Below are 27,169 nucleotides of genomic sequence, written 5' to 3' on the forward strand. Positions count from 1 at the left end.
ACACCAGTGAAGTTTCACCTTGTAGCCTAGTCATTAGAGATTTTTGTTTAGCAGGCAGAGCAAGTTCTAGCCTCAGTTTCACACAAAACAAACGCACAACAACCAGGGAGCAGAGCAGGAACTCTTTAGTGAGGGGCTGGGGCTATGATGTGCCGTTCGGTGCCAAGCAGGATGGCCCATCTGCTTGCAGGTATGAGTTAGAAACAAGGACCACATTGTAAAAAATGAACAGAGCACGTAAACTTTGTAATACCATCCACAACAACCAAATTGTTCCAAGCCCCTCATGCCGAATGCTCCTTCTGCTCGTACAGCATTTGGTGTAGAGCTGCGAGCAGGGACAGCAGTGACCAGGCACCGGCTACGCTCTGCAAATGCACCCAAAAAAGGCAGCGTTGCTCAGCTCCCCAAATTAGGGCCTGATGCTGACAGGATGTCTCTCATACAGCACTCATCCTCTCCTGGAGATCCATCCGTCATAGAAAAACTTCCTTACCCGTTTTACTCCAATGCTTGCCGTTGTCTAAATAGAGCTCCTATGCAAGGGGACAGCAGGGAGCAGGAAAGGGGCTTTATTCTCCCTTCAAACAGCTGCTGCAGCAGCCGCCTTCCCTGCCTGCCTCGCTGATAAGATCCAGCTCCAGAAGACAGCAGCAGCAACCTCTCCTGACTACATATCGAGATGAGAAGGCTGAAACTCTTGTAATGAGAATTTGATAGATTACATGCAGAGAAATCAGCCTTTCTCCCTCCTGCGCTGCTTACCGCAATACTCCTGACCTTACTGGTCTTCTAGCCCATCCATTGTGTAAATGAGATTCAAACAATTTCTGCAAGTCATTGGCAATAAATAATACCAATGCTGGTCCTGTAAACACAGCACCATTAAAGCAATTGCTAAAAAATTCCCTGGTGCGTGGGCCTGTGCTCCAAATGCTAAAAATAAGATGCCCAATCATATACTTGCTCCAGGATATTTATTTGGTGGATGCTGGAACGGAGTATGGGGAAATCACTTACTGTATTTTAGGAGAATGTTTCAGATAAGTAACAAAAGCGACATTTCTTGTCACCTCCAATTTGGGAAGTTTCTATAATAGCATAAAAAAAAAAATCAATCATATGCCTGAAGTAAAATCTCATTTTCCTTGACAGTTTACAAACTAAAGGACTGAAGAATATTACCTGCTCTTAAACTAGAAGAGGTCAATGCATTTTTTGTGTTAAGCCTAGAAACAGAATGCAAATACCCTGAGCCCCTTTTTATTTCTGTCACCTCCTGAGTGTCTCTGTGGAGTCCCAGTCCTTTGTGCTAAATGGGCTTTCATTAGAGATCAGTGACAAAATCCATCAAATAGCGGTAACAGCAACACTGGACCCAAAAACCTGTGAATCTGGGGACGGTGCCTGGCTCTGGGCTTTCCCAAGCCGGGTTTTGGTGGGCAGTAGCCCAAGTGCTAGTCCTGAAAGCTACCCCTAAACCTAGAAGAAAAGCCCCAAATCTGACTCTGCTTTTGTTGGGAGCTTCCTTTTCTCTCTCTTTCAGAAAAAAAAGAGAAAATAATCAAAGATAATCCCATTTGTTTCTGCAAGGCTGCTTACAATTGCTTCTACACACACTGACCCTTCACAAAAATAAACTTCAGAATATAGGCATGGGCCTTCCCTTCTAGCCTTCAGGTATTTACTTTACATCTCTGACGCATACTATGCTTTTTTGGTATTTGATCCAATACCTTGAATATCAAAGTCCTTGTTACTAAAGCTCTCATGTAAAACACTTCTATTGAAACAGACCCCGATTACATATTTACATAAGCCTCGTATGTGACCCTTTAACAAGTCCTTTAGGGAAACAGAGCTTATTTTTAATAATCTTCTCTGACATGTTTCTTTCCTTTTAAAAATAACACTGCAGGTCTGGGTTTATATGAACAAAAGGAACAAGAAAACCCAGAGTTAGTCTCACTTCATTAAACTTATTTCTTTGACAACAGCGTAAGCTAGATGAGTATCAGCCTGGGAAGTTTGATGGGAACTTGAAAGACTTGAAATATTTTAGACGTTCTTTGAACCATATCTTTTTGATAGCCTAGTAACAACTTGAAATGCAGTCACATAGTCTTAGTTAAAGGTGACTTATGAAGTTTTCTTGCAGCTGAGTAAGTTAACCCCAGAATCGTTTGCAGGAGTTCTTAAGAAGCAAGTGGCATAAGTTTAATTTAAATAATATAAACCATACTCAAACCCTCCCAGTTTAGCGTTAGCTTATCCACACCATTTATATTCATGGGGTGCGTTTTGTTCTGAAGGCTCAGAGGGCAATCCAGGCACAGCAGCTGCCCTGGCCTGGGCTGTCAGCTGGAGAAGTCCCCTGAAGCCAATGCAGATGCACCAGTTCACACCAGCTGAGGAGCCCACCCCACGGGTGCTTTGTGCATGTCTTGTCTTACGGGCAGATTTGAGAAGATTACGGGTAGGCTGGAGAATAAACCAAAGCCTGACAGCTCTGAGATAGATCTGATACCTCTTGAGGGAACCTTTGGAGCTCCTGTAGGCAGGAGAGTGCTTAATAGTACAGGGTTTGTTAATGTATTTTGCTAGAGGCACTAATATATGGCCCTTCTGATGTTCAGTGCCATGGGCCCAGGGGTATTGGAGATCCTTGTTCTAGCAGATATATCCCCTAGATCTCAAAAAATACATTCACTGACAACTCTGAGACCCCAAAGAGAAGAAAGCCTATTCCTTTGCTGAGTGGTCCTTTGCCGAATACTCCTTTGCCTTTCTGTACACAGCTGCAGAGCTTAATTCTTTTCCATAGAAAACTTCAGGAAGCCTTCTTTACAAATCTCAAAGCAGGAACAGCCTGCACTGCCAGAAATTATAAAGCCGGTAGGTCAGTGTTTCCTTGATGTCTGGTAGGATGGCCCAGGTACTATGAGCTCTGAAGATGGGCTTCCAGCACAGACTAAAGCCAAGAGTCGAATCTGCTTAACAAACCTGAAGCAAGAGCCACAGTGTTGTATTTGGATCCCTTCTGAACACCAGGCATTGCTGAAAGAGCAACAAGCCAGAGTACAGTCAGGACAGAAATGTCTCTCTACTGCCTGGTTACATCTTGGAACCAGATGCTTGGACTTCTGGCTTAAACTCACCATCACTAGGTCAACGAAGAGTTTAGATGCTCTGCGTCTAGACACTTTGGTGGTAGCTAAACAGAAACTAAGCACGGTTCTGTAGCAACTGAAACTAATCAAATTTCTCATTTATTTTATGGCCTCTGCGAGTGCAGCACGCTTGGGTAAACATCATCAATATAGAGGAGTTGCTCAGATCCCAGGTCACCGAGGATTCGGTATTCTCTGCAGCAATTCGATTATCTCTGTAAACCAGGAGGTGCCTGCTTAGCACTGAGAGCACAAACCGTCTCAGTACATCTGGGAGCAGCAAGTGATTTTATTTCAAGTGCACTAACAGCCAAAGTAATTGTCCAAGATCATGTTTGTATATACACACACACAGAGCTAGGCACAGCTAGGCTTCATGTGTACCCTTTTCACCACAAACTCAAGGTCAGAATTGCTTATTTAAAATTAAAAAACATTAAAAAAGAAATTAAAAAATTATTACACTTTACCGACATTACAAATTACTTCAGATCCAGGAATCAAGCTGGCTTCTTTTTAGCACATTCAGCAGCAGTGGTCAACACTGTACTTGGCAACTGTCTGAAACTTTTGTTCATGAAATATGAGACTGAGCAGAAAGCAGTGTATGTACCCGTACGTGATTCAGCCTTGCATGGCTAATGTTGAGAAGACTTTTTTTAAAATTTATTTTTATAAGCTGAAAGGCTACAACTACAATGAGCACAAAAGCTTTTTGATACCATCAGTCATTTTTTCTGATTATAACTATTGGAAATTGTTCTAATTAAATATTCAATCAGTTGGCCAATTGGCCTAATTTCCTCTCCCTCCAAAACCTCACTTTTTAGGAAGGGAATCAAAGAGTTTCCTCATGGTTTGAAAGATGACTTATAACTTGTAGGTGAATTGGGACAAGTTTGAGTGGTCCTACATAACCTGCCTTTCTAGGGAGCTTGTGCTGTTGCACAGCCACAAACAGAACTCTGAAATTTGCTGCCAGCAAAATGATGTTGAGCTGTGAAAAAAGGAACATGTACTGTTAACTTCTACTTTTTCAGAACTAGTAATATATTATCCAGTAGGGGTGAGAAACCTTATTAATAGGCCAGGATCCCATTGTGGTATACAAGAAGATAAGAGGCAACCTGTGCAGTTTAGGCTCCATCCTGGAAGCTCCTTGGTACAGACAGATTCCTGCATCCTCTTTAAGTTGTCTCAAAGCCAATATCACAGGAACCTGAATGTCATGCATCACTTGTGTATAAAGATGGCCCCAAACCATCTGCATCTAGGCACCCCATGCAAACCTTCCTTTTTGTCAAGTTAGTGCAAGCAGCCAGCTCCCGGCTGGCTCCTTTCACAGGGCACGGTTGATATTAGTTCAGCCACAAGCTTAGTCAAAGATATTAGGCCCCCAAATAAGGTTTAGAGGTAGAAGTCTGCATTGTTCAAGGCAGGCATAGCTATTCCAACACAATTCTTTCCACGCGTGCTTTGAGCAGACCTAATGCTTTCCTGGGAGGTTAGATTGCATAGTGTGTTTGCGGGAGGCAGAAGTGCCAATACCAATGTCACTCACTCTCCCAGATGCTAAGAAGTTAGTTCATACCTTAAGATAGCCATAAAGGATTTCACACTGCATTTGGTGTCTTACAGGGTTCAGACTCTGAAATTGTTTAATTCTGAGTCAGGGGAGTAAATAACGTATGTGAGGAAATCCCTCTCATTTCACTGATTCTTCTGCCTAATTGTGCATCAAACCTACACCATCCTCTGCAAAGCTCAGAGCAGTTTCCACTTCACTGGCTGTAAGAACCTGGCCTGGACCAGGACGGGGAAACCCTTCCAGATGTTGCACATTAGGAGAGCACCAACTCATCACTGCTGCAGACCTTCTCTGCTCTCACCAGGGGCAGAGGGACACAGCAGGGACACCAGGACCTCCACCCTGCCACCTTCTCAGAAATAATTGTCTGTGCTTCACAGCATGCCAGAAACAACCAGAGCAGCAAGAAAATCCGGGGTAGTTGAGAAAATGAGGGCTTTAGTTCTAACTTTATAAGGGTTTTCATCTTCCTTCTCTGAAGAGCCATTCCCCAAGCTTATCACCATTATTTCTACCTTTTGAACCAAAAGCAGAAATTGTAACAGCATAAGGCATACTCCTGTACCAAGCAAAGCCTCAGAGAAATAGATACAAAGCAGATCTGAGTGTTTTCAGTCTCATTTTTTCCTACAACTACATTTTCTTGGGAGAGGAGGTTCTTAAAGGCTTTTTTTTCCCCACCTTGTGCTCTCCTAATTTTGCTTGTTTTATACATAGGTACCTAAGGCTGGGAGGAACCTTCCAGGCCAGTGAGTTGAGCCCTCTCCCACAGAATGCAAAATAATTTATAAAGTAATTAGGCTGAAGATGAGCTTGAGAAAGTTTTTTTTTATGGTTATTCTAGAGGCTGAGGCTTTCAAACTCTTTTTTCCATACACAGAGCAGCAACTTTTTGGTATTTCCAGTTTAAATATCTCACAAACCTTTTATTTTAATTTATCTTCTCTTCTGCAAAGGAAAGATTACCTTGGCTCAAAAAACTTTTCTGCAAAGTAGCATTTAACCTGCCTCACGCTTCCTCTTCAAACTTCACTTGCATAGGATAAGCACGACAAATTTTTTTAACTTCTTCCCATAAGAAATACAAGTGGATAGGGAGAAGCAGGTAATCCAGTTATTTTCTACCCTCTTCCAGCTTGAATGCTCTTTCCTGAATGTGGCAGCCAAGATAATGCAGAGCAATCCTAGGGGAATGCTCAAGCAGCACCCCACATACTAATACTGGGTTTTCCCCTCCACACTGGAAATGCCTGGCTGGCACACTGGGTAGATCACGCTTTTGCACCTCTAATTCAATCAGTCAGCTCAGGTGGTTACAGGTCACCACACCAGGGGCTCTTCTTTACAAGTGTTTCTCCAGTCACAGCTTGCCTAACTGGGAACAGCTGTTTCTTGCTCAGCTCATAGGAGGCACCTGGATGTCCACGTCCTGGTGGGGTACAGGCGGCAGAGAGCACCAGCCAAGTCCCCGTACCTTACCTTTATGGTTCTGTTCATCATGGCACTAAATCATAAAGCCCAAGTCAATATAAAGAGTTAAGCGCTGCTCTAAGATACTAAATCATGCTATGGATTAAGCTCTTGCCTTGATTTCTCCGTTAGCTGATTTCCACTGAAGCAAGAGCTGTTATGCCAATTCCTTCTGCAGAATACGACCTGCACAAAGAAACAATGTCTTGGCACAGATAATCCACAGGGAACCAGGAAAATGTTAGTCCCTTCAAAGCAGTTTTGTTTTCCTAGACTTTCTGCACACCTCAGAAACAATATAGAATTGCAAAAGTTCTTCCTGCTGTTTGCAGCATGCAAATACTGTAAGAAACCCGTGAGTCCCTGAGTTTCCCAGGGGCATCACCTTTGGTGTGACAGAGGCTTCTACTTACCCAGGCTCCAGTGCACAAGGAGCAGGTAACCAACCCAGCAAACAGCTCCAGCTGCAGACACAGGGCCTCCAGGGAGGGCTGAGCACGCCCATCCTTACCAGGATGAGGAGTGGCACAGAGAAAGGACTCACCTCCTTGCAGAGTTCCCAGGAGACTTCAGCTTCCATTAGACTCATGGGCAAATCTGTAGTAATAGTCCTAAGTGCTGGTTCAAATTCAGACCTTCAAAGAAAGGGCTAAGAAGGAATAGGCACCCAAATGTTCCTGCTATCCATCAAATTCTTTCCAAAAGTTAGGAATGGGAGTCCCACCACCCTTCTATCGACCCGGAGCTTTTGCCCTCTTCTGGACACCTTCTAAGCCCTTACCTCTCCCAGCTGTGGTGGCTTGGGTCTAGTTAAAGTCATTAACTCCGTACTGCCCAGCTGGGTTTTGCAACACACATACCCCAAATGCTTTCTCTCTTTGGCTAAGTTCTTGGTCTCTTGAGGGCATTAACAAGCTTAGATAAAGCAGCCTGCTTTCACAGCTTCATTAAAAAAATCAAAACAGTGAAGCTTGAAGTAGACCATTGAAATTACCACCATGATCAGCCTCAGAGTCCCCAAGATACCTATGCGGTCTGGGTGAGTGGAAAAAGAGCAAACGAGGTAAATAACACAACAAAACATAAATGGATTGCTGAACCAATACTGCATCTGGCAAGACCTTGCAAAGCGCTTAGTGCTGGTGTTTTAGTCTAGATGGGAGTGTAACATAATGGTGTAAAGATCAGCTCGGCAAACCCCTATTTATTCATGAACTCTTCTGCCTTGTAACGTATGTGGTTTTAGGTGATTGCTGGCTCCTAGCTGCCATTGCATCTCTTACTTTGAATCCAGACGTTCTGTACCGTGTTGTTCCCAAGGCTCAGAGTTTCCAGAAGGACTATGCTGGGATCTTTCATTTCCAGGTACCTCTACAATCAGGGTATTGAGAATAAAAGAAGAAAATGCTAGTATTTAGCTAAAAGCAGGTTTTTTTTGTGTGTTTGGCACAGGTTAAATATTCAAGAATTACAGTGTGTAAGTGAAGTTGGTGGGGGAGAGGGAAAAAGAACAGAGATTAAATAATATTAAATGACACCTGCTCACTGGCTAGGTTCTGCTGTCTTACAGCTGATAGGGCTCCGGTCAGTTGTACAGGTTTTGTAAACTGAAGCAAACCATGACACCACGTGAGTCAAGCCAAGCTCTGTCACTGCCAACCGTCAAGGGTGAATCCAGGCTGATGCGGTTCCTCCTCCTTCCCTTCCCTCCTTGTGTCTTTGCCTGGATTTCCTTGCCTGCAGACCCAGCGTGCTGGGACTGAGCCAACCTGCTTTGCCTAGAGGTTAGGCTCAGGTGTGAGCGGCATGGATTCACCCGGCAAAGCTAAAGGAGGTGTTTTGGTGAGGACAGATGTTGTAGAGCACATACCTATCCCTTCCACCAGCTCATCTCAGCAGAGGGGTTTTTGTGTGAATTATCTTCTTCCCATTCAGGACTGCATCAAATTCTGGAGTAACTGTTTCTAGTGTTCAGGCAAAAAATTAGCATTAGCAATGTTTCACACATTTCGTAGTGTTTTCAGAAGGGATTAGCACTATTAAGTGTTTCCCCTTTGGGTGACCTCTGCTTGCAGCATTTTTACAGGGGTATTGTGTTTGTTTGTTTTTTTTCCGGTGGATTGGGCTTTAAAAGAGTAGACAAGAAAAAGACACTTTAGAGCTACACGCTAGCTTTCTTTGGACTCTCCACCATGTGAGCTCTGCATGGAGCACAGACAGTGTTCCAGATGTCACGTGCAACAAGTGGCTGTTAGTATTGCCTATCAACAAAACTTAATGCAGCGTTAAGGAGCCTCCTCAGTGCTTCACAGGGCTGGGAAGAGTTTTCCTCTATTACACGGGAGAGGAGCCTGACATGGGAATGACACCTTACAGTGACTTATCCAGGGGGAACTGATGACGGTGAAAGGGTAGGAAGATGGTAGTGTGGAGCTCTTATGTGCACACCAGCCCTCATCATCTTTTCCTTTCTTCTTTTCATCAGTTCTGGCAGTACGGGGAGTGGGTGGACGTCGTCGTGGACGACAGGCTGCCCACCAAGAATGGGAAGCTGCTCTTCGTGCACTCGGAGGAAGGGAACGAGTTCTGGAGCGCGCTGCTGGAGAAGGCCTACGCCAAGTGAGTATGGTGGCCAAGCATGAGGCAGCGGTCCCAGGTGTGCAGAAGCTGACTGCCCAGGCCGTTGTTGTGTTAGACACAACACACTTCACTCAAATGCAGCCTCCGTTCCACCCGTTATTTACAGGTTCCTCTAGGTCCATAAAGGATATTGCCAACCATCCGTTTCAAGAGGCTTTAATTCTGGTTCCCCAGATCACACTGATGTTCAAATGGACAGAGAGATACTAAATTATAAACCCTTCTTTCTGCAGTGCCAATGCCTACATGTGGAGATGGCCCCTCCCTTCTATAGCTCTTGTTGTCTCTACCACAGGTTAAACGGCTCTTATGAAGCTCTTACAGGAGGGTCCACTATGGAGGCCTTTGAGGATTTTACTGGAGGCATCTCCGAATCCTATGAGCTGCGGAGGGCTCCTTCGAACCTGTACCAAATCATCCAGAAGGCTCTGAAAGCTGGGTCGCTGCTTGGGTGTTCCATTGATGTAAGAGAATGCTGCCGCTCTACTCTCCTCGCTCCTCTGCTCAGGGCTCTGGTCCATACTGTAGTGAAAGCTTGGACTGATGTTAGATATAGGTAGGAAAGTCTGAAGTAAAAGCAAACTACAATTAATGGGAGACTTTTATTGATTTCAGTCATAAAAACTTTGGACAAGGTTCTAAATAACCAGCTCTTGTCATGCCTCCCTTTTTACAAGGCAGCCTGTGATAATCCTTAGAGCCATGAACTCGGGACTGGTCTTCCTGAACTCCGTTTTCATTTGCTGAGTATCTTTTCTTATTCGAATTCTGTGTAATTTCAGCTCCAGACACTCAACTGCCAGAGACAAACTCTTTGAGACAATTTGTTGTAGCCTGTAGTCTGATTCCGGCTTTGGTTTTCAGTCCTAAAGATTATTGACATGTGTAATACAAACTGTCTCAAGTTACAGATGATGTTTGTACATGTTTTGGAAACTTCACGCCTTTCACATCCAGTTTCATTATCTTGTTTGAAATCCTGGTTCATGGCATACAGGATTACCAGAGTTCAAACTTTGATACGCTGGATCTCAACTGAGGTAGGCTAGAGCTTAGCTCACATGAACACGTCTTTGTTGGTGACTGGATCTGTTACCTGAGCTGGGAACTGGATTTGGATTTAGATTTCATTGTACATCCTTGAATTTCTGCTGTGCTAGGACTGCGTATTTAGGGGCATGAAACTGTGGAGGTGAACTTTTGCTATGGATCTCACTTCTATTTAGTATATTTTTCATCAAGAATATTGATATTCATTGTGCGCACCACTTTGGATATCTTCACCCATATTAATTTGCTCATGAAAGCTGAGTTCATACACAATATACAGTGCTAAATGTGTATACTTTTATTGCCCCAGATAACTACTGCAGCTGAAGTAGAAGCAATCACAAGTCTGAAGCTGGTAAAGGGACACGCTTACTCTGTCACTGGAGCAGAAGAGGTAAGCCAGCCTCTCCAGGGCCATCATACAAACGAACTTGGGGTTGCAGTACTGCAGTGCCTTCAACTTTCTAATGTCTTTCTGTGACTGACCAAATAAAAATGTTGCTAACTTATGCACCCTCTTACAGAAAAAAGAAAGTACCTGTAGTACTTAGCCATAATGGGAAAGGAGTAAAAGCCTCTTCATGAACTCTGTCATTAGTCTCACCTTCACAGTGAGCCCTAGATACTCCTGCTCCTCTGAAACTGGAATCATTACAGAGGTGTCCATGCCAAATAACCTCTTTTCAACCTTGCTGTGTTGTGCGATGTCTCCTGCTTTCGAGGATGTAGATATTCTGCTGTTTTGTAGCTGATGGTTTTCCTTGTAGGGTGCTGTCATTATATGAAATGGTGAGTGCTGCAGCTAATGGCTCACTTGGTGGCACAGGATAATGTAAAATAAGGGTGGAAGGCACCTAGGTGTGTTTTAACTATTGCAAATTGTAATGGACTGCATCACTCAAGTACAAATCCTGTTTTATCCTGTCTGAAAAGCAATTGACCTGTGATGATTGGAGTAATGGAAGTGCTCAGGCTCTGTTTGTTGTGGATCTTTTAGGTATATTACCGAGGACGGCCAGAGAAACTAGTGAGGCTTAGAAATCCCTGGGGTGAAGTGGAATGGACTGGAGCTTGGAGTGATAAGTAGGTTTTTTTATGCCCATGCTTCTCTCTCCTCAGTGTATTTTGGTATCTTTTAAAAATTAAATTGGGACTATGCAGTTAATCCAACCACAAAGCACATTTAGGAGAGATACTAAATCAGTTGGGATAAAACACTATTAATTTATTAGCAAGGTTAGATATTGATCCGCTCTGCCCAGTGGGCATTCTTCTGCGCCTCAGGCAGAGGTTTTTAATAAGAGAGAACAGCCCATGTTTTAATTGTGAGCAGCCCAAGGCAAGTCGTATCTACGTCATTTTACAAGACAACTTTTCTCAGATTCATCCTACTGATGGTGCCAGGATCTTCCTTAGCAGAATATGCAAACCAATCCCATTCCTGGGAATTACAGCAGGGGCAAACCATTGTGCCTCTGTTTCAGCTCTAAGGTTGCTTGGCTCTAAATCAGATCAGTATTTGGTTTCTACTGGAGAATCTTGAAATAATGGGGATGTTGACTAAGCTAAGGACCCAGAAGTTTGAAAATCTCTCAGAAGCTGTCTCAACTATGTTGGAATCTCATGAGAATGGCAGCCCCAACACCTTTTTTATTTTTCTATTTAAAATGGCAAAAATTTTACTTTCATTTGGGCAACAATATGTTTTTTCATGCAACACTTCGAGATTTCAGTTTCCTGTCCTGACTGACTGCGGTCTTGGTGCTGATGTTGTATCATACTTAAGGATAGAAAATAGAGATAAACGTCACAATTATTCTTACCTTTATCGGAGCTGCTTTGCTCAGCCCCCAGATAATGTACCTCAGGCACACATGTATGCCCTGTCCTGATTTTGTCACACCTGTTTTACCATGGGACGACCCTGCCGAGGCAGGTGCAGCCCTGCATTGTCATGTGGGAGCAGATGAGAGCAGAATCCAGCTTGCTGCACATTAACATCAGAATGGGAAAGGAGCAATACTGTTTTCTGCAGTATATTTTCTAATTCCATCCTTTTGCTTTCTTGTTCTTTCGTGACCACAACAGCAGAGCTTATATCATTTCCCTAGGGAGACTATCAAGCATCCCAATAGATCTTACAATGGAGAAGCTCTGCCCGACTTTCAGGCTCTGTATTACCTAATCCAGCCTGTCTGCAATATTTGTACATTCTGGCACCTGGCAGTGATGATTCAATTTAAGGCTTATTTGTTGCAAATACGATTGCAGTCTGATTCCAGCCCTGTGTAGTCAGGTTGCAGTGTGTACTGCCATTGGGAGGGGCAGAAGGTCTAGTTGTTGAAGAAATACACGCTCCTTTATCAGCTGTAACTGAAGAGAGAGCCTAACTTTCTGATCTCGTAGGAAAAACCACAACTGAACAGCTTGCTTTTGTGCTTTGTCTGCAGTGCTCCTGAATGGAATTATGTTGATCCCAAACAAAAACAGGCTCTGGATAAGCAAGTAGATGATGGAGAGTTTTGGTGAGAATCGTTCGTTTATCTTAATCTTTTGGACATTTTGTGTGCATCTATGCTCTTGAAGCGTACTTTCAGTCAGATGGGGAGAAACTGCCAGCACAGAGGGGGTTAATAATGACATGCGTGCATTGTTAGCCTCTTGTTTATCTCCCTTCCCATTCAATATTACCTTTTATTAGAGCTTGCACAACTCAGTGCTGATTCAAAATATAGAGACCAGATGGTAGCAAAATTAATGAGGTGGCAAGAATGAACCTCAGCTGCTCTACATTTTGAGGTTTGGTTTTTTTTGCCTAAATGCTGCACACTAATGAAAAAGTTTAGATTACCAGCTTGGGAAAAGTCTGTTTACTCAGACCTAATGGAAAGCCCATCCCAGTTAGCTGATTATAAGCATCAGTACTGAACCCGTGTCACTCTGTCCTAGACTGGAAAGAACAGTGCAATCAGCTTCCAGGGTATCTTCCAGTGCATCAGCTACATGGGCCATAAGGCACTGAGAAATGAGAACAGACCTCTGCTTGCGGCATGAAGTGATCAACGTCTGTCACTCGTGCAAACCTAGTAGGAATAGTAAAAACAAACATCAACAATAGAATTTAAGCAAAACACCAAACTGAGACTGTTTTCGTACAGAGTGATGCTTTCATAAAGGCCAACTCTTACTCCCATTAAATAGCATCTCCTTGCACAGTTTGTTCCACCAGTCTTAGCAAATTTACTTATGAAGCATGATCCATGAGGGATTGCCCACAACTGAGGATGACAGAAAATGCTATGACTGAGCCCATAATGTGTAACAGCCATTGAGAACAACCATCTCCAGGAGATACAGCTCATTCAGGGAGTGGGAAATTTTGTTTCCCAGAAGCCAGTTCCAAGTTTCAGAGTTCAATTAAATGCGGCTTTGGGCAGCTCTGTAGTACTGACGGTTGCTGCCCTGTTGGAAGAGACATCCACTTGCAGTTGCCTCAACTGTTGCAGGCTGATGGACTAATCCTGGTCTTTTTGTGCGCCAGGATGGCATTTTCGGATTTTCAAAGGCAGTTCACCCGCCTTGAGATCTGCAACTTGACTCCCGACACGCTGACAAGCAACGAGGTCAACAAATGGGACCTGACGCTGTTTAATGGACAGTGGAGACGGGGTTCAACTGCTGGGGGCTGCCAGAACTACCAAGGTGGAGACCCAGCCAAGTGGGCATGTGGTGAAATACCAAACAAAACAATCGAGAAATAAATGCTTGTGAACTGGAGGGGGCTTTGGTGGGAAGGTCTTGGAGGTGCAGCTCTTTCTGCGGGATTTAGACAGTAAGCAAAAGCTTGGCTAAACGAGGATCTAATTCACACTTATTTCCTTGTCGGGGATTACCAACCCACTAAGCACTTAATTCATGGCTATATTCTTTTTCTTCTCTGTCTGCTTTTCCTGCTTACACGGCTTTTGCTACTGACTGGAGTAATCCTCCAAAGGGTTGGGTAGGCCAGGAAAGTGTCACAGTTCAGTGGCAGTGCTGTTTCCCATTCATTTTCAGGTTAGACCTCTGGAGAGGCTGTCTGGCATTTGGTCCTCCTGCAACAATGACAGCCTCGGCCAAGGACATTTCCTGGAGATAAATACTGGCTGGAATTAATGATGTCAGCTACTCCTTGTCGGTCATTACTCCCCAGGAAATACCTTGTTGCTTTGATTTGCCATGGCTCCAATTGATATTCAGCATAGCCGTGAAAACATAAAACCATGTAACATAATGCAAAGGACTGGAAAAAATCCAGGCAAAAGTCCTTCCAAAGAGATATTCTCTGTAATTCTAATGACAGCCACCTTAGCTACAATGACAGCAAAATCTCCTTTTTGTCTCGCCTTGGGAATTCTTAGCAACATACTGGACCAATCCCCAGTTTAAAATCCGGCTGGACGAACCAGATGATGACCACGAAGGGAGTTTGAATGAGCCATGCTGTACTATACTGGTGGGCTTGATGCAGAAGAACCGCAGGAGACAGAAGAAAATGGGAGAAGCTCTGCTTAGTATTGGTTATTCGCTCTATCAGGTAAAGTTTGTTCCTGTTTAAAGGCTTTATTCCCTGTTCTGTTATGCTGGAAAAAATTAGTAATGTGCTACATCTTGGCATTCAGCACTACACTTCAGTAAGAACTGGATTTTGTGAGATGATTCAAAACCTTCTCTCATTTCTTCCTGACCCACATAATATGGGAAGATTCAGATAAATTTAGGCTCAGTTTTTGTCCCACTTTAACAGGAGAGCAGTGTAAAACTAGAGGCAATAATTTAGCAACAGTCTCATTGAGAGCCTTCTCTTACAAAATCTGAATGAGGGCAGGCTCAGGGTGCCTGGCAATTCCAGATAAGTGTTTCTGATTACAACCTATCGTTAACACTCAGTAGTCACTTTCTTTTTTTTATTATTTTTCCCTTGCATTTGAAAATTGTTTTGATTCATTGTCTACCATGCTATTGTTCTAGTTCAGTAACTTTTTTTTTTTTCTGGTTCTTCCAGTGTTGCTTCTGTCTCTAAAAATATAATGTAGGGAGAAAATCTACAGTGTCACCTCTAATTTCTGTGATGTGAGGGGACAGAAGCAAATATAAAAATTTCCACCCAGTATTATCATTACCAATATGATACCTGGAGAAAAGAAATTAAGTATAGATTCCACTGGATGAAGATCATTAACCAGCACAGGTGGGAAGAGATGGGAATGGCTGACTTTTGCTGATGTAGCTTCTGCAGGATGGTTCAAAACTAGGAAAAGTTTTCCCTGGTGCCTAAACGTCTGCATACACAAATGGTTCTCCCCGAGCATATTTCTGAATGGCCATCTGTGTGGTGCCAAGCATCCTGGCCTACTGGTATCCTGAATTTGCACATTAAGGATGTTTGTCTGCTCAGTGATAACTGAGTACAACCCTGGAGAAGTTAGCAGAGCTTTTGTGCTTTACATTTATTTCCTCCCATCTGCCTCCTCTGATCTTTTCCATAAAAGAGTAGACTTGGTGACTGTTAACAAGACGAAGACTTTGTTTTGAAAACCATGGCTGTTAAGTCATCTCAGGTAGACATCCAGCTATGATCCAAGTTACTTGGGTCATGCACTGTTGTAGATTTACATCATTGCAGCTGATGCTGTGGCTGAGGAGGTCCAGTTAGGGACAGCATGGATGGTGACCTAAAACAGATGTCTGCAGGAGAAGGTGAAGAGATGTATGCTCAAGTCTACCTGCCCTGCAGAGCTTTTGTAAGTTGTGTAGCTCAAACTACCTATTGACAATAACTGTAAGTGTGCCCATCACTGAGCTCCTGGCCTACTAGTGTGCTGGTTATAAGGAACAAGATCTGAGGTCTCAAGGGGCCATCTCAGGCCCCAGAATCATTGTATGTGTGATACTTCCAAAAGCTCTTTCGGGACTTGGGAGGACACTCTTTGGCTCTCACTGGAATCTGTGCTCTCAAGACAACTAGCTGCTCTTGGAAAAGCTACCTTATGTTTGGATGTACAAATTAAGACAGCAACTTCATTTAGGAAGGGCCAAATCTTGAAATGTGCTACTTGTTATAGTTGCCTTACAACAATCTCATCATCCTCAGGCTGATTTCTAGTGATGGTAGCCTTATATTTTCATCATATTCCAGTAACAGTACACAGTAGATTTTAGGTCTGCTGTAATAAATTCTTGGTTTGTTTTTGGTTAGCAAAGTGAGGCTAACTTGTTGACTTTTCTGACTGAACATATAAAGGCTTACCCAAATATTTGCAACCGATAGTATCATTCACAACATCCTATCATGAGAAAAGCAATTCAATGTTGTATAGAGTCCTCTGGATGAAGATCCTAGTTTTCCTTTGGAATAGCTCTAGCACAAGCTAGACCTTCATGTGTAACTGATACTATACAATACATGGTTGTAAACAAAAATGAAAAAAAAAGTCTGAAGGAGGCTTTATCTGATTTTTTTTTTTTTTTTCCTAATGATAGATGCGAGTATGTAGCAGCCCTTTAACACTGGCTCTTTCTCCTCCTTTCAGATTCCTCAGGAGGTATGTAATCTTTGTTGAAGACTTCTAGCCTCCAGATGGGCACCTCCTGTTGCACTGGAGAATGTAGCTACCAGGAAGACTTCTTCCTTACTAATGACAGCTCTTCTGGAGAGCTTTGTTCTTGGATCACTGGACCAATATCTCAAGTTCTGAATAACCATGTCCAAGGGACTGGGGCACAAGACTTTATTACAGACATCTGAGTCCCATTCTTGACTTCATTTATACTTGCTGATATTTGGCTTCCACTAAGTTTGTATAACAGAGGTCAGAATTTGTCTATTTAATACAGGTAAAGGCAGAACAGGGTCTCTGCACTCTAAAATCGAGAAAATGTAGCTAACGGTGTTTAGAAGAAATGCCAAACCCTGTGGATCCTTTCCTTTTATAGTTCTGAACTGGGGATCCTGGTAATGAACAAGCCCTGCTCAACCTTCTCTAATCCTCCCAGATATCAATAGTGAAGTAAAGAGACACCTCATTCCTGAAGAAAGAGACCCCAGGGGTGTCTAGCGGTAGGGATAGCCCATACTCATTACTGATGTCCAGCAGCCTGTGCTGCCAATTTTTCATCGGCTTTTCAGCCCTTTTCTTCTCTCTCAGTAAATGGATGTGTGATCAAGTAGCAATTAACTGTGTTCTTTTAACAGCCTTGCAAATGCAAAGGGAAAATGAACTTTATGTATAAAAAAGATATGGATCTGGCTTCTTAATCTTTGGAATCCCACTTAGCTTAAGCTTGAGTGAGGAGAAAGGATGGGGTTGCTGAATAAATAGCAAATCCAATCTTATCCTCAGAAGAAAAGAGGAAAACCCCCATATTTTTCTACAGTTTACAACAGAAAAACTGAATGATTATAAAATGTTTGGTAACATCTTTGTATGCTGTGATCTTAGACAATCAGAAACCTTATCCATATGCAATGTTCCTCACCCTGTGTCAACCACACAGCACTTTTTGTGGATCATTGAATCACGTTTTCTGAAAGACATCCCTGTGCAGCAAAAGTCATGTATAGGAGGTTTATAGCAGAGGTGTTATTCTTACACCACTGTTTCTTCTTACATTGGTGTTTTGTTTTCTGAGCTATGCCATGTTTCACTTGCTTAAGAGTATATTGGTATTAAGGAAAAGTTAAGTGCTATTTTCCACATAATCCAAAGGAATAGCCTTAGTATTACTAATACAAGTTGTGTAAATCATCTAATGTGGCCCCAAAAGTCTCATCCTTGTGACTACTACTTTGTCCTGTTTACTATTCTTTTCTGTCTGTTTAAAGAAATCAGAGACTGCAATTCCTATACAATTAGGAGATTTATCCCATACCATAAATCTCAAAAATATTCTGCAATTTATATTTGTATACAAGCAGCCTGTGAAAGCAAAAAATGCTCAGTACATGGACAACTTAAGTACAGCAGGTACTAGTTTGACCAGATATGAACACATATTATGATCTTTTTTATTTATTTTATATCACAGATTGTAAAGAGGCATGTGAAAAGATAATCTTTATAGAGAAGGATCCTTGTGCCTTCTAATTATCTGGCTGACTATTTCCCATGATAGAACCCTGGTGGTTATCTTTTATGCCATCACTCATGGATTTATTTTTTTATGCTAAGAAAAACTTGAGATGGCTTTAAAGCACTGAAATTGAAATAGAGTGGCTGGCTTACCGGTGAATTGTCGAATGGTTTCTAACAAAAACACATTTCCCACAGCTGGCACATGACACAGATATTCATGCAAACCGTGCCTTCTTCGCAAGGAACCAACCAGCAGCCCGGTCTGACCCTTATGTCAACCTGCGTGAAGTCTCCAGCCGCATAAAGTTGCCCCGGGGAGAGTACCTCATTGTGCCGTCCACTTTTGAGCCTTACAAAAATGGAGAGTTCTGCCTGCGAGTTTTTTCCGAGAAACAGGCTAAAACGCAGTGCGTACCTCCTCTGTAAAGCCTCCTCTTCTGCTGGTGAGGCACATAAAGGAAAAGGTCAGGTGTCGCACCCACATCCTCTGCTCTATCTTTTCCTTCAACCAGCAAAATAGGCCCATAGGACCTATTTTCTTTAGTAGTCTACCAGATGTGACATACACATCCACGGTAGAGAGTCATGGCTCTTCAGATGGCCTCCACCAAGCACTCAAGTGGTAACTAGATCCATCGGGTCCGTGAAGTAGACGTTCCCACAATTAAAGAGTGCAGGATTTGGGAGCATGATGAAGAGGAGATGGTTTTAAAAAGGGTTGTATCAGTAGCAGCCATTGAATGAAAAAACAGGAGTCTAGATACAAGACAAGAACAACAAGGCTGGATTTCCCAAGGAAAATGTCTTCAAAGAGGTGGGACAGACAGAGGTGAGATGGGGAGTGTGGGAAGCAGGAAACCTGGGGGCTTGTTTGGTGCCTTCGCTAACACCTTATATTAAACCAGCTTGTTTTGCTAATTGTTTTAAAGGCAAATGGTAGACTCATTTCTGGTTGTTTGTTTGTTTTTTTTTTCTTGTTTTCCTTAGGATGGTGGGTGATGTGGTGTCTGCAAAACCATATGAGGTAAATGTCTTAACTGGGCAGGTTGTTTTTATTTTTTCCTACCAGACTTTTGCTTCATACTATGAGGGCAAAACAGGAGCAAGATTTTTATTTCTCCCCTGAGCTGGGATCACAGTACGTGTTTGTGCTCAGGAGAAATATCTTTTGGTTGTGGGGATTCTTTACATATCTCCACGTCTTGGCTTCACGTGCATTTTCATGTACCTGGGCCCATGTGCACAGAAACTGCACCTTTGTAGATTGGGCTGGAACACATTAAATCGTCCTTCCATCTAGCACAGGTAGGAGGAGGTGGGGAGGGCACAGAATGATCCTTTCCATAGAAACAAATAGTGTTTCTGAAGCCTGAGAGAAATTGCAAAAGCAGACTTCCAAGGAGCTGCTGAATTGCTATGGCCAGGTGCAGCAACATTTTCCCTGCAGGTATTGTATCAGACTATCTTGCTAGCAGAAGAAAATGTTTTTATCAGTCTTAGAAAGTATTTAGTCCCAAATGAAGTCAGACCGTGGCTGGTCGTGATTTAAGTAGTGCCTCTGTTTTGCCATTGCTGCAGAGCAAGTACTCATTTTCCGTTGCTGTAAATAGTCCCTTGTAAAGCTGCTTTGCGATATCCACAGCTCGCTTTCTAGAGCAACCTTGTAAATCACAGTCTCGGTCATCTCTTTCCTCTAGCCTCATGTCAATAACAAAGATATAGATGATGAATTCAAGACTCTATATCAAAAGCTCTCTGGAGAGGTAAGTGGATTAAAGTGAAAGAAAAAGACTGAGACCTCTCTGTTATGATTATGCAAATATTTGACTTGCTGATTCCTTTTACTGTCTGGTCTTCAAAAAACCAAGCAGTTCTCTGCTTTTATTAACTCACAGCTTCAGTTCAATTTATTTTACAATAGAGCAGTTTTACTATATTGTTCCTCTTATTGGTGCAAAATGTGATTTGTTCCCTCAGTAATGCAGGGCACGGAATGACTTTGAAAGCAGGGGTGATGGGAGTAAGGACTGTGAAAATATTATCCCATGGTGAAATAAATTACCTGTGGAGTTAGCGTATAATTCTGACAATTGCCTAGTTGGCCAATTCCTTCCTTTTTGTTTAGAAGCCCTAGGAATCGGAAAACTGTTGGCTGAACTTTCTCTCTATTTATTGTATTTGACAAACAATATCTACAAAGCCCTGCTGCGCTAGCCTGTGGCTGTCATGTCAGATTTTCTCTTAATGAACAGGTGGCCACCGGTATTGGAGAGGGGAAACTTCTTGTTAGTTAGAAAGACTTTTTTGAGCTTTGAGAGAGCAATTTTAGTATTGTGTTTGGTTGTAGTTGCCATAAGCTTGGAAAATGTCAAATGCTCTCCTGAACCTCTTCAGCTGAGAAAGAAGATAGTCACCTAATTCAGTCAAACCAGTTGAAAAGTTAACATTTACTAGGTCCTGTCACCATGGCACCTAACAAACCACTTATTTCCCATTTGAAAGGCTAGGAAATATTCATGGTTTCTGAGGATCTCCTCCATGTGATGTCTGATGGTAAGTGTAAGTGCTAGAAAAAGATTAAAGGTTTACATGTCTTAGATATGGAAGGAAAATAGTCTCTGGATGTCTGACAGTAAATGAATATAGCTTGTTTCAAGTAATTTTTGTGTTAACACCTAAAGTATGTTTTCTTTTCTGTCCAGGACTGTGAAGTGACTGCAACTGAACTTCAAACTATCCTAAACCAGGTTTTGGTGAAGAGTAAGTACCATTATGCAGTTCCCATTGAATAGGGCTGAGAGGCACGTGCTGAAATGGTGAGACGTAAAGTTGCTCTTTGGTCAGTGAGCATTTGGGCCTGGGTCCATCAGCATGCAGATGGGATCGGTGCTAACAAAACCCAGCTCTATCAGCTAAGGGTGATGTAAAACTGAGTATGTGTCTGCCCCCAGCTGAGTTTCTCCTGGCTTGAACCTCTAATATGGGGGGGAAAAATACCGCCTGGTGCTCCCCTTCTAGGCGCTGCCAGCTGCTGTCCTGCAGAGGCACTAAATTCCATGTACCTTCTTGGGAGAACCATCATGGGAAGATATTATTATGCTGCTGCATAACTTCTGTGGACAGATAGAGGCTTGCCACCCCCAAACCCAATAGCATCCCCTGCCTCTATGCCAAAAAAAGCCATGTTAATCAGCTGAAGGGAAATAGTGGAAGAAATGGCAGAGGACTTACTTTTCTAACACGATTTTCAGGTGGCTGACATCTCCAAGGTTGTCCGCAGAAAAATATTTGTCTAAAAGTATTTCTGACTTGGATTTTTACTTCCTTTTTATACAGGAAAGGATATCAAAAGTGATGGATTCAACATTAACACTTGCAGGGAGATGATCAGCCTTTTAGATGTATCCTTTGAACAATATTTCATGACCTTTAAAATTTCTGGATCTCCTTTGCAAAACTTCCTGACAAGATGGGCTAAGTTTACACTTCCATTGTCCAGCCACATGGCTGGAGGCATAAAATTCAGCCAAGCAGCTCTGTCACCTCAGGGTGGCAGAAACCTGAACCATTTAATCATTGGCTGCTTCTCTCACTTGTTCTGCATCTCTCATTGCTTAAACTTTTCCCTAAAAATGTCAGGGAGAAGAAGCAGGGACCTTCTGCCTGGATGCACCTGTGCAGTTTGGGATGCGTACACAGGGTGCTTGGCAGGAGGCAGGTTTTAAGCACAACCTCAACTGCTGTCCGTAAGTCAGGCACTGCTTATAGAGCACAGAGCTCAAAGCAGCAGAGAGAGGCTGGAGAACCCCTTCAGAGAGGGAAGGCTACAAGTACCTGCTGTGCCTCCCACCCTTATGAGTAGCTTGTAGGACACATGAGAGCTAGTAGGCTTTGCGCAGCCAAGGGAAAAGGAGAGGTCAGCACATCTGCCCGGTACTCCTTTGACGTGCTGGGAAGGTAGCCAGTGCACTGGGAGGGTCAAGAGCTGTGCTGCCAGGATTTCACTACTGTTGGTCTCATGACATAGTCATGTTGAGGTCAGCAGGGATTAGCTGTGGATCTTGTGGATCACTGGCTGTTAGGAGAAGTGGTGCCTTTGCCCTGCACTCTACAGTTTCCCAAACCCAACAGGGCAACTCAATAAGCACAGCATCATGGGGGGCAACTCCCTGTTTCTGTGTAATTTACCATAGGAAGGGATGTTGAAGGCCCTGAAGGATGTGGGGGAAGACTGCGTAGCCTACTATTGACTCTCTGTGTTCACTTGCAGTTCCTGCCTCTGGTTTCTAACACTTGCCTTTGTTTCCCTAAGGACTCTAATCTACCGTTAACTGTACAAAATGCGAGCAATCCCATATATCATTCCTTGAGAGTGCAGATAGCCTAGAAATTCTTGGCATGCCTTTAGCTAAGCAAATGTAAAGCTGTGGGCATGTCTGTGTGAGATGGAGATGCATTACAAATGAGAACTAATATGACATTAAGGTGACACTGTGATGAGTGCTTTGTTTTTATCAGAACTGGTTGCTCTTCAGTTTTGATAAGGATAGGGGAGTCCTGATTTTTGAATCATGCCTTAACATGGCCCAGACCAACGGGACCGGCACCTTGGGACTTGTAGAATTCAAGACACTTTGGATGAAGATTCGAAAGTATTTGGTAACATAATATTGCTCTTTCCTCTTCCCTCTCATCTCTGAAGTACAGATCCAAAACCGAGATAGGGTTAAGCCACCGCAGGCAGGTATACTTGGAAGCCTTCCTTCTCATGGCTGGAGTTTGTTCCAGGACTTAGAAACATCTCTGATTTAAAAGGGTACAAGCAGATCCTCTTTCACCTTGGCCCCACCACTCTCCATAATTTGCAATACCTTATCGAAAGCGAGATTAACCCTGTTTCATTGTTGGCAAAGACAGCTCGCTCTGCTGCCTGCTGTATTAAAGCTCATATGAACATATCTCTGCTGTTGCAATATGTTACATTGCTAGCTGAGCACCAGCAAACACAAGAAACACATATTTTTAGGACCTACAAAAACCTGGCTTTGTATTTTTTAAATCTTGTAGAAGTCCTGAATTATTTTTCTGGCAGAGGATTTAATATCCCAAGAAGTTCACCCAGAATCAAGCAGTCTAAAGGAAGGTCAAATTTGGACCTGCTTTGTTTGACAATGTCCCTTTCAGGCAAGCCTGCTGCTACCCTACTTGATGCTGGTCAGCACAGAGCATCTGTTCTGAAGCTTCATGAAGAAGTGTTGGGTTCATGAAGCACCGGCTCTGTCCTAGGGCTGGTGTCAGCAGAGCAAGCCCTGGGAGCCAATTCCAATCTGAGCCATGGGTCTGGGTGGCATCTAATTCTGGGTAATAAACCTGCTGACAGTAGGAAGCATCTGTCATCGTGTCTGAAATATTAAGCAAAATGGACTTTGTCTGTTGCAATGCTTGCAAAATGATAGGATATTTTCCTCAATGGCCTGTCTGCCACCATGTAACATGAAGGCAGGCAGACTGCCAGCCCATGGGAATGTGTTTCCCGGTCTGGCTTGCTTGCCAGTAGCTGCTTGAAACATTTCCCTTGCTCGTTAACATTTCGAAGAGTAGGAGCTTGGGCTGGTAGGGGCAGTCCCTGTCCCAGCCATTAGTAACTGGAGGTTGTGTCCGCACAGTAGAGTGATGGTGTGGATGCAGCAGAGGTAGGCATGATTGTCCTGGCGTTAATTTAGCTACACAAGCAGGGAGGATGGCAGGGCACGGGCTGCAGAGTGGACTGGCAAACTGAGGTTAAACCCGAGAGGAGCCCTGATTATTTCATTCTGGCTGCTAGCCCTTGGTGAGCCTCATGTTACCATGTCTTCATTACTGTCGCTACCCAGCTGTGAAAGCAAAGCTTGCACCATGGCATTGCTGCACGGGCACACATTGAAAAGCCATCCCTGCATTCCCTCATTCCCCTCTGCTGCAGGCAATCTATAAGAAAGTGGATGGTGACTACTCTGGTACCATTGACTCCCATGAGATGCGAAATGCCCTCAGAGAGGCAGGTGAGTATGCTGCTCAGGGACACCATCAACACACCAAACATTGGAAGAACAGTGGAGCCTTTTAGTGGCTTTGCTTCCCTCCCATCTCCTAGATCACAGCGTTGCCAGTGCCATTCTCCCTTCCTGACAGTCACATACCACTATGTCCTTTTGCTGTTATATACATCAAAACCCATCCTCTGTTCTGCATTATGAACCACTGATATTTTTGTCCATGCTGTGACCATTGCTTATCTGATTAGTACTTGCGCTATTTTTGGCCTCATTATTTCCTAATCTAACTGTCCTTTTCAGAGCTATGTCCAAATCTTCTTTTTCCTTCATTTCCTCTCACCACCTTTCTCTACACTAGAGAAGGTGCAAGCCTGATCAAGGCATGTCCCAACGATATCCTCTCTGATGTGTGCTATTCACTTTTGGAGCAGTGCTTGCCAGCTCAGGGGCATGTAGAGGAGGACTGGTTTTTTTGATCTGTCTTGTACTTGGTGGAGTTTATGTGAATGATCCAGAGTCAGAAATAGCAGTAGTATGGGCCTGAATAGAGCCCAATGTATTATGTGAGCAATTGGCTCTACTGCAATGATTGCTATTCAGCTGCAGTGCCAAGGCTCGCTAATTAGGGGTTTATCTGGGGAACACAGGGCTGGTTATGCTGTGAAACAATGTGAAATATGCAGTCTGACAAAGTGCTGCTGGAGAACTTTATGCCTCTCTTCACGCAGCACAATGGGCTTTGGAAAGGACCCACAGCAGAGGTGGGTGATGGAGTTCAGGAGACCTTCTGGGAGGAAGAGTCCTGTCCTTCACCTTGGTCTGCCTGCAGCTGCAGCAGTCCATGGAGATGTCACATCAAAGACAGCATGTTAACCTGCTGTGTCAGTGATTCCTGTGCTTCCCATGCCTTCAGGTTTCATGCTCAGTGATCAGGTGCAGCACAGCATTGTGACCCGCTACGCCTGCAGCAAGCTGACCATTGATTTCGATGGCTTTGTGGCCTGTATGATCCGCCTGGAGACTCTGTTCAGTAAGTGCCTCTGTTCATCGGCCAAGGGGAATTCCTGAAAACTTTGAGGTTTCGTTAAGTATTTGGTGTTTTTTAACTGTGAAGGTCGCAAATAGCATGGAAATGTGAGGGTGGCAGCAAAATGGTGTTTGTTGGAGAAAGCAGCAGAGAAATAGAACCTTTCTGTCTGAATGACTATGGAGGTTTGGGGACATGTTTTTATAACCTACCATGCTCTTCTGCTTTACAGCTATCTGCACTTTATGGTCAGTACTCTGGCCCCCAAGTTGTCCCAGCCCCTATAAATGGTACCATTTATCATTTACAGTCCTTACTCAGACCTGATTTACAGGTTTGTCCCCAGATCATACCAGATGTTACCGCATCAGATTTTATAGTTGTCCTGCTGCCAACTCTCAGTTTGCTGCTGTAGGTCTGACTATTCCTCCCTGTGAAGTGGCTTAGAAATGACTTGTAAGAGGAAAGAAGAACAGCTGTAATATTATTTTACAGAACCAGTCTAGATTTCCAGTAGATCATGGCAAAAAGCCAGACCTCTACACTTTGTCAGACAGTGATTCTTCACATGCCAGACTCTGTGGTTTATATCCATTTCCCCCCCTCACTTCTACTTTTCAGAAGCGTTCCATCTCCTGGACAAAGACAAGAGTGGAGTCATCCAACTCTCTCTGGCTGAGGTGAGGCTGGTCAGACTGAAATACTATCTGGTTAAGCTGCAGCAATGGACTGCACTGAAATACAGTTACTTAAAATCACTATTATAAGTGGCAAACTCAATAGTGATTCAAAGGGAAAGTGTGTCTATGTGAAAAGGTTCTTCAGCTCAAAAGGCCTGTCTGAATTAGTAGAATGACCATTTACCTTATATGAGCAAAAAAGCAAAGATACATTCAAAACCCCTAAGGTTGCTTGAGAAGATGCTTAACACAGTGTGTTTCACTATCTGCTTTTAGAGGGCAGTGGTCAATTCATTAGCAAACACACAGCAGGGAACTGTTCTTGTCTGGCAGAGAATGTGCTGATCAACCTGCCAGAATTGCAAGAGACCTTTTAATACGGCAGGTCTTTTTTCCCCCACATTGTTTTTAATGCAAATTTCTCCTGTTGAAGCTGTAATAAAAGCAATCAGCTTGAGTCTTCCCTTTGCAGAATACAAATGTATCTAAGGAAACAGCTGGAAGGGGCCCCAAGAGGTCCATCCTATTAGTCCTCTCAGCTGAAGACTGGCTCGAAGGGAGGAGGATGGCTAGGAAACCCTGTGACCCTCAGTCACGGCTAGTTAAATCTAGTTGAAATTGTACATTGCATACTCCGACCCTAGAATTTTTCAAAGGTCACGCAGCTTGCCCTGGAGAGCTGGTCTTCCCTTGGAAGAGACCCCACTTGCAATGTCTGAGGCTGATTCTGGCAATAAATTTCCCCAGAGTTCCAGAACAGATGGATCCTACACATACAACAGATTGAAATGCAGCCCCAACCTTTCCCAGCTTTTCCCAGAGCTGTGGTAGATTACCCTGGTGGCATCCTGTGGACCTTCCAGATGGTCTGACTCCTTGTTCTGTTTCTCCCTCAGTGGTTGTGCTGCACAATGGTTTGAACCATGGTCGATGAATTCAGCAGAGACCTCTGAGGCTCTTCTGAACATGGAAACACTCATTTGGCTTCTCCTTGTTATGAAAAGCAGAGCGACCAACTTGTTTTTATTACTGGCATGTTATTTTAAACCCACTAGAAACGAAGTGATCTGCTGTCAGGTATAAAATAAATGCACTTTTGAATGAAAAGAGATAAACAAACAAATAAAACAAACCAACCCAAACTCAACCTCCTTTACTTTTCCTGCCCAAAGAGTATTTCTCTGTGTTGTGCTGAAATGTCACTAATTATGACTTCCCACTGATCAGATAGGCCCAGGTGGCTTTGGTTTGACTTCTGACTGTGCATCCAAGTTCAGCAGTGTTCAAAATCCTGGAAGGGATCTGCATTGCCTGCAACGTCCAGCATATGTTTCACAGAGAGAAACCCATGCTCAGAGCGCAGGCAAAATTCGTGTATCCAGCATATGTTTCACA

General features: G+C 43.4%; 1 protein-coding gene across 1 annotated transcript in view; it reads left to right on the top strand.

Moving 5' to 3' along the window:
* CAPN8 (calpain 8) overlaps positions 1-26,694 on the top strand; it is a 30,182-nt gene extending 3,488 nt beyond the window's left edge. The window contains exons 3-21 of the mRNA XM_009704296.1: positions 7,475-7,593; positions 8,714-8,847; positions 9,164-9,332; positions 10,229-10,312; positions 10,916-11,001; positions 12,369-12,443; positions 13,460-13,620; positions 14,319-14,494; positions 16,491-16,502; positions 18,228-18,439; positions 19,020-19,056; positions 19,730-19,795; positions 20,735-20,792; positions 21,369-21,433; positions 22,623-22,691; positions 23,995-24,073; positions 24,981-25,097; positions 25,716-25,774; positions 26,671-26,694. Coding sequence (XP_009702598.1) covers positions 7,475-7,593; positions 8,714-8,847; positions 9,164-9,332; positions 10,229-10,312; positions 10,916-11,001; positions 12,369-12,443; positions 13,460-13,620; positions 14,319-14,494; positions 16,491-16,502; positions 18,228-18,439; positions 19,020-19,056; positions 19,730-19,795; positions 20,735-20,792; positions 21,369-21,433; positions 22,623-22,691; positions 23,995-24,073; positions 24,981-25,097; positions 25,716-25,774; positions 26,671-26,694 — 1,802 coding nt within the window. The remainder of the gene's footprint in view (positions 1-7,474; positions 7,594-8,713; positions 8,848-9,163; positions 9,333-10,228; positions 10,313-10,915; positions 11,002-12,368; positions 12,444-13,459; positions 13,621-14,318; positions 14,495-16,490; positions 16,503-18,227; positions 18,440-19,019; positions 19,057-19,729; positions 19,796-20,734; positions 20,793-21,368; positions 21,434-22,622; positions 22,692-23,994; positions 24,074-24,980; positions 25,098-25,715; positions 25,775-26,670) is intronic.
* The last annotated feature ends 475 nt before the right edge of the window (positions 26,695-27,169 follow it).

This window comes from Cariama cristata, unplaced genomic scaffold (genome assembly GCF_000690535.1).
Source record: "Cariama cristata isolate BGI_N322 unplaced genomic scaffold, ASM69053v1 scaffold8537, whole genome shotgun sequence".
Classification (NCBI taxonomy): Eukaryota; Metazoa; Chordata; class Aves; order Cariamiformes; family Cariamidae; genus Cariama; species Cariama cristata.